The sequence below is a fragment of the Alnus glutinosa genome, chromosome 7, assembly GCF_958979055.1.
Source record: "Alnus glutinosa chromosome 7, dhAlnGlut1.1, whole genome shotgun sequence".
Classification (NCBI taxonomy): Eukaryota; Viridiplantae; Streptophyta; class Magnoliopsida; order Fagales; family Betulaceae; genus Alnus; species Alnus glutinosa.
In genome coordinates, this window is record NC_084892.1 from 13130749 (window position 1) to 13139788 (window position 9040).

General features: G+C 35.2%; 1 protein-coding gene across 1 annotated transcript; it reads right to left on the reverse strand.

Annotated features, from left to right (window-relative positions):
- Positions 1–1048: 1048 nt before the first annotated feature.
- On the reverse strand, positions 1049–8824 carry LOC133874107 (protein sym-1). The gene is made up of 7 exons (XM_062311937.1): positions 8183–8824; positions 6786–6873; positions 4856–4950; positions 4196–4268; positions 3997–4089; positions 3728–3895; positions 1049–1297 (listed from the first exon to the last, which is right to left on the reverse strand). The coding sequence occupies exons 1-6, from the start codon at positions 8578–8580 to the stop codon at positions 3728–3730; spliced, it is 915 nt and encodes a 304-aa protein (XP_062167921.1). The 5' UTR covers positions 8581–8824; the 3' UTR covers positions 1049–1297.
- Positions 8825–9040: the final 216 nt, after the last annotated feature.

Consider the following 9040-nt stretch of genomic DNA (forward strand, 5'->3'; position numbering starts at 1 on the left):
TGATGTTAACTTCTCATATAAGTCATATTCAATCCAAAATTTATTTTTCTTTTCCTTTTTGACCAGGGAGAGAAGTGTCTTCAGGGCATCCCTTATTTTAATCCCTTGCAATTTTGCTCAAAATATTCATTGAAGCAAATCCTATTCGCTTCAAAGAACTATTTACTTTGTGTTGGCCGCTTCCCACCTTATATCTGGATACATTTCTAACCGATCACCTTTTCTCTCATCCATTAAGATAAGAGTAGAAAAAGACCCCTTTTGTAATTTCCCTTCCCATATATTGCTTAGAAAAACATAAAACAAAATAATAATAATAATAATAATAATAATAATAATAATGAGTCAATGATAACTTTTTCCATTCACCTTGTACTGATTTTTTCCGTTTTGCATTTATGGAAGTGGCTACCTCCTATGAATGAGGGCGGGGTACACTGCCATTTGTTGGAGCTAGAATTAGCTTAATTGCTTGGCATTCAGCTGTATTGAAGTTAGCTTCCATTATTCAAGATCTCACTAAGCTTCTTTGGGATCTACAATCACACCCATGTCAATATCATTTGCTAAAGGGAAATGATATAAATACATTTCCTAAAGAGAAATTATATAAATACATCTCCTATACATTTTATTTTCAAATCCACCATTAAATTAATTTATAAAAACCACATTGAGTCCTACAAACTCAATGATGAATTTGAAACTTGGTTGTATGGAAATGTATAGAAAATGTATATGTATCATTTTTCTTAAAACTTGAAACTTGTTTGAGATTACATTGGAAAATAGAGTTTTTGCATATAGAAAAGGCCTAAAGGAGCTTTTTACATAAAGCCTCAATTTCAAGCTTCTCTCAAAACATAGTTTTGAACTTTTTAGAGCAAAAAAGTACTAATAATAATAATAAAATAAAATAAAAAATGTATTTTTTTTTTTAAGTATTTTACCAAGCGAACCTAATATTTTGTTTACACATCTTTTTATGTACTAAAAACACTTTTTAAACTCCTTAACGCAATCTCAAACATACTCTCACTCAGGTAGATGCAAAAAAAGAGAACTTTGATAAACGAAACACCTACATCTGCAATTTGATGCGTTCTTCCATCCATTAACTTACAAGCTCATGTTCAAAGCACAGAGATCCCAACCTTTGGTATACAACTAACAACAACAAATGTCAAAACAGCATCATCCCTCTCATCTTTTTGGTAACAAACGTGTTACTGAGGACCAAAATCATTGTGAAGGATATAGTCCGACAGAACTGAGGTCAGGTCACCACCACATTAACCTGAATGTTTACCAAAGTTAATGATGAATGAAGGATGAAATGTATGCAGATGTGTCAACTATTCAACTTCAACATAAATGTTTTGCTCACTCCAACTAGGAATACACTTGTCTCCCAAAGTTAGAGCTACAAGTTTCATAGAAGCAAGCACTTATTACTCAAATTATACAGAAATGGCACACCAGCACAATTGGCGATTAAATTAGCTGATAATGACATTGAAAACTTGTTTGCTACCGAAGGAGATGACTTCACCCTCGACCAACCAATGTTTTATTATAGTTTCTTCAAAGTTTATAAAGCATCAATGCATATGCTTCTCAGCAAACACTACTTGAGGCAGGGGGCTAGAAAATATCATAATCACATATTTGCAATCAAACATTAATATTTATTTTTTCACATTTAAATTGACACACAAAACTATCTAACAACACAACATCAATACTCTTCATATAAGCAACATGCTTATTTGGACAAAATCTTTTTTTTTATTAGTTTGTGTGATAACCATGTTATTTATATTAAGAACATTAGACAGGTGCAAAAAATGCAAAATATATATATATATTTTCTTGACTCTATAGAAGAGGAGTTTAGGATATATAGGCTCTATTAACACGTAAACTGTCAGAGTAATATCTAAGTGCTTCCCAAACAAAAATACAATTAATATATGACCAACAAATTGATGACAGAGACCCAAATAGATAAATTAGTTTGGATTTCCCAAATTGCAATCGAAATAATATGTCAATATTATCTGTAAATGTCAGCTACATCTCAAGGTGTTGGTTGTTTTTCTTTTTCAAGCATTCATGAGTTTCTTTTACATATCTAGAACATTAATTGATATATAGTCAACACACAAACTAAATATCATTATTATCTGTTATAAGTATTTTTTTTCTATAAATTTCTGTATTACACGACTTTCTTATAGACTTCTCATGTGGAGCTTATCATCTTATATAACGTACCAAGAAAATGGTTGACATAAGTGAAAGGTGTCTTGCTCGACATGGGAATCATTATGATTGCTTGAAACTTCTTGCTAAAGAGTTTGTTAAAACTGCTTAAGAAAAGGACCAGCTTAAATAGATTGTAAGAAAAAGAATCAGTTCACAAAGAGAAAATTTTTCCAATTTAAAAGATTAAGTGCATCCTGAAAACACTTTAGGTAGCAGACTATGCAAAGATAAAATGGTAACATTTTGTGGAATATTTTGTTTACTCATCCGGTACGTGATTGGGAGGTGGAAGTGATCTCTAAATTTTTTGAGGTCTTGTATTCTCTTAAAGTGAGGGTATGATGGAGAGGATAAAATTTGTTGGATTCTTTTGAGAAGGAAATCATTTGAAGTGAAGTCTTACTATAAGGTATCATCTATTCCAATACATTCTTCTTTTCCTTGAAAGAGTATTTGGAAAGTAGAGGTTCCTCCGAGAGTGGCTTTCTTTGTGTGGACGACGACTTTAGGAAAAATTCTAACTTTAGATAATTTACGCAAGAGGAATATTATTGTGATGGAGTGGTGCTATATGTGTAAGACTTGTAGAGACTATTGATCATTTGTTCCTGCACTGTATGGTTGCTACAGAATTGTGGAGTACGATATTGCAGCTGTTTGGTATAACGTGGGTTATGCGTCAATCGGTGATAGAGATGTTAGGGAGTTGAAGGGGGCAAAAAGGCAACCGGGTGATGGTGCCGATTTGGAGAATGGCTCCGTTGTGTTTGATGTGGTGTCTATGGAATGAACGGAATACATGCAGTTTTGAAGATTGTGAGACTGGTTCGCTTAATTTGAAGAAGTTGGTGATACAAACCTTGTTTACGTGGAGAGTGACGCTACATTCTATGTCTGATTGTTCTTTTTCTGATTTTTTAGATTTGTGTTCTTCGTTCTCTTTGGTTTAGGGATATCATTTATACATCCTGTGTACTTTGGGTTGCGTCCCTCTGAGCTTTTTTTAAAATATACTTTATTTATCAAAAAAAAAGTAGCAGACATTAAACCAAGCAAAAATACCAAGAGAATGTGATTTAGAATCTTGTGCTAATTTGATGAGGACTGACACCACTTACCTCTAAATCTTAACAATTGCATTTAATAACCCAATATAATGTCATAAATTTATCAGAACTTTGTGATTTTGGCCACCGCCAAGTAGCTAGGATGGGTGCTATTAGGTTAGTTCTGGTGCTCAAGCATGACCCACTTAAGACAGTAGAGACATGGATGTACATAAATCCAGCTTTCCCATTACTTGAGCAAGTCCTTTGGAATCAAGCAAACCTCTGACGAGTATTTTAACATTTTGCAGTTTCCTATAGTAGTAATTATACATGAGCTTCATAGAAGGCATGTAACTAACACTATTTGCTTATCTAACATAGTTATACTTTCTTGGAAATTTAAAACATACCTATTTTTGAAGAATCTCTTTGTGAGCTATAAAGGAGAGAACCACATTCCACACAAGAGCAATAAAATTAGCAGCAAGGACCTGAAATTGCTGGGGGACAAATCGGAAGTTGAGAAATTGTAAAGGTATCCACAACTTCCAATTTGCAAGAACAGCAGAAAACCACTCCTACAAAATGAAAGACAAGTTAAGAAACAAAAGAAAATAGAAAAGAATCCTCGCAATGCACTCGTTCTAAAGCTCATATGAATAAATGCCTTCAAAACCACCTGCTGAAGCTTTGGTATGACTTGTGATGGCCTTCCTTCTAGTGTCACCAACGTAGTTAAGAAAACTCCAATAAATATAGGAGAAAAGAGGAACTGCAATAATACTCCCTCACATTCAGATACGTAAAACATGATGCTAAGTGGCATTACAATTTCTTTTTATGTAATTTGAGAGACAAATTAGAAAAAATTAGGTCACCTGATCAAGTAGAAGGCGCAAGAATGCACCTGATGCTCCAGGCAATGTTACCACTCGACTCAAATAGAAATACCTAAAGACAAATCAAGTTGAGAAAATGAAGATTGAAAAATGAAAAGCAACATTTACTATAGAAGCCACAAATGATTTTTTTTTTTTTTTTTTAAATAATAATATTAATATTGGTTTTTCTAAAATGCATTGGGTGCATGCTCATCATTACAGAACACCCTTGCATTTGACAACCCAAAGGCATATCCAGGAATAGGAAAAAAAAAAAAGACTAATTAAAAATAACTTTCCTATTAAACTTTGCTTATGACGGTGAAGTAGGAAACAAGGATTGCTTAGCACATACTTCGGTGTCCAAAACAAATAAAAAGGGATGTAAGGAAGAAACCATTAATTTCCCATCACTGGAAATATGCACATGACAACTGCATCAATTGCTAATGAAAATGCAAAGTAAATTGCTAATCAATTTACTTTTTTGTAAGTAAAAAGAAAATGCAAAATGCAAGAGAAACCACACCAATAATTGTTGAATCATTGAAAAATGCTTGGAAGTGCCATAAGAACCCATTAGGTAAAAGTAATGATAATTGCTAATGCTATAAATCCACTTTTCAGGCACACAGAGAATGGACTCTGAAGTGTTACCAGAAATGCAATGTGGGACCCACTAACACCAGACCCAACATAGTAAACAGGAACGTTCTTTTCCAGTCTAATGATGGCACTTGATCAATTGCAAGCTGAGGCAAAAAATTGTAAAAATCAGTAAACCACACTAATAATTGTTAGATCATTGAAACATGCAGTATCTGGAAAATAGAACTGAAAAACAGCAAGTTTTAATTATATAATTATATCTATCCATATAACAGGCAACCGCTTCACTAACAGTAAAATCATTATGTATCTCAAGTCACTATAACTCTACTGCACCAAGATCTAGAATCAGCAGAACCCCACTCCCACCCCCCTTCTCTCTACTCTGTAGAGTTCCATTTTTTTTTCCAGCTTAGTGGTACAAGTAAGAGATGGGACCATAAGTGTCATGAAAAGCAAGAAAAATATGGTTCTAGAAAGGGGGAAAATGCAAAAGAAATCATCACTCACGCCTGATATACTGAAGAACGATGAAAGACTTATAACAAAAAATAAAAATAAAAAAACATCCCACAGTTTGACTATTTCTCTAAACCCAAAAGCTCCCTAAAATTGAAGTTTAAGGACATGACAACGTAGGCAAATTTTGCACAGTTGAAAGATAAGTTCGAACTTTGCTAGCCTAACTTCTATTTGGATAAATTAGGAATGGATGAGTACAGAAAACCGGTAATCTTCAAGAATTCCAATTTTTGGGAATATTTAAGGGACTAAATTTCAAAAATTCGGGCCTCCCCTCAGGAACTTTGTTGCTAGTGAGTTCAAGGGTCTCTCAATTCTATTTATTACCCAGGATAAAAGGGACTGGGGTCGTCTTAAGATCCCTACGAGGATAAATGTGAAGCATTTGGTTGCTAGTCTGCTCTGAGCCTCCAAATAGGCAACATATCAGAGTAGATATCCCTTATTTCTTCAGACCAAAGAGGCTCTACAATGAGGTTTTGATTTTACACTTGTGTACAGAAAGGCGCCTCCTAAATATACCAACTTCAAAGACCCTCATCCATACAGCTAGAGAAAAGTTGCATCTTCTCCTACTCTTATCTCTTTCCCTTTTTACTCTTTCTAAAAGTATAGTATATTCATTAAAAGAACCAAGGAGAAGCCTACCAATTATCAAATATACAAGAGAGGATAACCAACAACAAAAGAAAATAAAAAATTATGCACATAAAGAGTCTATGAAATCTGAAAAGGGATATGTATTATGAACATATGAGTCTGTCATCCATGCATATCATGTGTGGAAACCATTCAAAGTGCATCTTCGCCTAATCTAATTAAGGCCACTTAAGATCTAAACATACTCACTACAAACTTGTCTACATGAGGCCCGCAACATGAATCTTTTATCGGCATATCACTATTCAACCCTATTTAGGCATACTAAGTCATCTAGAACCAGGATAAGCTTTAAAAAATTTAAGCAGGCACACCAATCTGCAACTGCATGCATAGGCATCTTATTTAATAAAACAAAGAAATACTTGACAACACCACACTAGGATACCACAAGTATAAACACACTTCCCGAAGAGAAGCCAAAAGATCTATTTCAGCAGGATTTTTGTTATAATTGCTTACCAAATATAGGGACAGAAATAAAAGTGAATCAGAAAGGATACAGCACTTTAATTATAGAGCAATTCAACTTAAATTAGTGATGGAGTTGAAGGAGCACGCAGACGCTTACCTATATATGTGATCAAGTTTTGAATCATCTAATGTGAATACCAACATACCCAACCCACAAAGTAAATCATATTCTATCCTAATTACACACAAAATAAATCATACTCTATCCTAACTATCTAATCAAAATAACGGTATGCAGTGGAAGTGCAAAATCAATGACAACTCCACAAAGAAATAACAGGTATCTATACTTTTTGTTGATTAAAAGAAAAGGAGAGTGTACCTGGCAAATTAAGTCTCCAATTAAAGTTAAAAGTGCAGATGTCAGAGCTTTTATTGACACAGGATACTTCGCAAGAAGAGCCAAATACCTGTAATGTGAGAACTTCATGTTGGAATGGCAGAATGCGGATTATGTTGTCAATCCCAAGTATAAAGGACAAGGCGCAAAACAATTAGCACAAAACTCTGCTTAGATTTTAGTCCATACAAAAATCTAAAACATAATATATACGTGTATGTGTGTGTGTGTATATATTATATACCACAGTTTATCTGCCACCTGCTAAGGAATTTTTCTTCTTTTTTCAGACAAAAAAACCGTAGCAGGTGGCAACTGAACTGAGGATCTCTACAGTGTATATAGCTAGACCAGTAAAATCGCTCTGTGTAAGATCTAAAGCATCATAAACACTACTAATAAGCATCAATAAGAAGAAAACATGACAGTTGCATCAACTGCTTAGACGAACCATGCCGACCTGCCCCAAGTTATCTGCTTCAGTAGGAAAAACCATTTAAAAAATAAATAAAATGTAATAGTCAGAAACCCAAGGTGAACATAAAAAACCTAGTAGTCAATAACCAAGGTGCTAGCCCGGTGCAGCAGCCTTTGGAATACATATATCTCCCAAGACAGCTTTCATTGGGTGTAATATGTCTGAAACATTTAGCTTTTGATGTGGCTGTATTACGTTTGAATCCAATGTCACAAGATTTGGATGATAGTGATCTGAACCGAATCCATTCCATATTATTCTACTTACATCACAAATTTGGTAACAAAAAATGGAGCAATGCACGTCTGCACATATATGGGTGTAAGCATTCATTGAGGAAAGCACTTAAAATTTGAGAAAAAGGTCGGCTAAGTTTTTAAGAGCTTTCATACGCTGAAATCAATGACAAATGGCTGTGGAAATTCCTGAAGAGCAAGGTATCTAGAAGTTTATAAGAATAATAAGTTCACAAAGTTACAACTCTATCATCCTTGACGAGGTAGCAACACCTTAAAAATCCAAGTAAAAGAGTTTCATTTCATATTTGGGGGGTTGGAACAGGATCCTCTCCATTTCATCTCAAATGAAATGGTGATCAGAATTTAAAATTGGTGCATCTAATGGTTTATATGAAGTTAATGTTGGCACGTTTTTAAAAATTTAAATAATGTGGAATCAAGGAGACCGTTAGATAGACCAACTTTAAATCTGACCATGAAATGGATAATTTTCATTTCGTTTGAAATTGAGGGCATCCTATTCGGGGGGCTGTGTTATATGACATTAGGACCAATATTTAGGAACCAAAAAGGATAATATTAAACAAACGTTTAGGAACCAAAAAGCAAAGAAATTAACAACCTAAAACTGAGACAAACAACTTGAAATTGCAGTAAATTACCATGATAGCAAGGACCAGTTACTTCCACCACCACTATCACTGCCGCCGGCACCACTGCCTTCACCTCTCCCACCAGAATTTCCATCACCAGAACCCCCATATCCACCAGTTCCGCCCGAACCGCCATCCGAGACCGCCGAAACCCGAAAACGGGAAAGACCCAGTGGCCCAAATCCAATTTCAGAACGACCCAAATTCTTAAACACAACTCCGTGACCAGAATTCAATGGATAAGAGTGAGACTGGCACGAAGAACAGCTCTGAAACCGGCTCATCTTAACTGGATTTTCGGGAATTCGGATATGGTGACGGGAATGCGAGATGGGTGTACGAGAAAACCCCACGAAACGGTGTAAAAGTGTGGATTTGTGAGTGAGCGATGCTGGGTTTGGAACCATTTTTGGTCTGAATAAAAAGGAGTCTTGAGAAAGCGTGGGGTTTAGAGGTTTTGAAGAGTGTTTGGCTTTGCTTAGGACAGAGTGTTTGGTTTCTGAAGGCTTAAGCTGTGCTAGAGAGCCTCACGGTGGTGCGGGAGAGCACTAGTCCGAGCTTGTTTGAAACAGTAGGAGTGTGGCAGTGAGCTCTTGCCCGGTGTTTCCAGAACCCGAGCCAAAAGGTCGAACCGTATGTGGACCCACACCTCTTCGAATTAAGTAATTCAAATGAGTTGCGAAAAATAATTTTGCTATTTATTTGTTTGTCGCGACTCACGAGGCATGAGGGTATTAAAATAGGGTTTGAGTTCCCGCGACAAAGATTCTCAAAGAAGTTTCTATTGAGCATGTTTGGCACCACCTTCATTTTTTAAAAAAAAAAATTTAACTTCAAAATATTTTATTTTTTATATCACATAAATTA

Excerpts from the sequence above, each read along its gene's own strand:
- LOC133874107 (XM_062311937.1), bottom strand. The coding sequence starts at position 8,580 with ATGGTTCCAAACCCAGCATCGCTCACTCACAAATCCACACTTTTACAC. Across the intron at positions 4,090-4,195 it reads TGCGCCTTCTACTTGATCAG|TTCCTCTTTTCTCCTATATT; the intron begins GTGACCTAATTT and ends GTATTATTGCAG. Across the intron at positions 3,896-3,996 it reads TCATACCAAAGCTTCAGCAG|GAGTGGTTTTCTGCTGTTCT; the intron begins GTGGTTTTGAAG and ends TTCATTTTGTAG.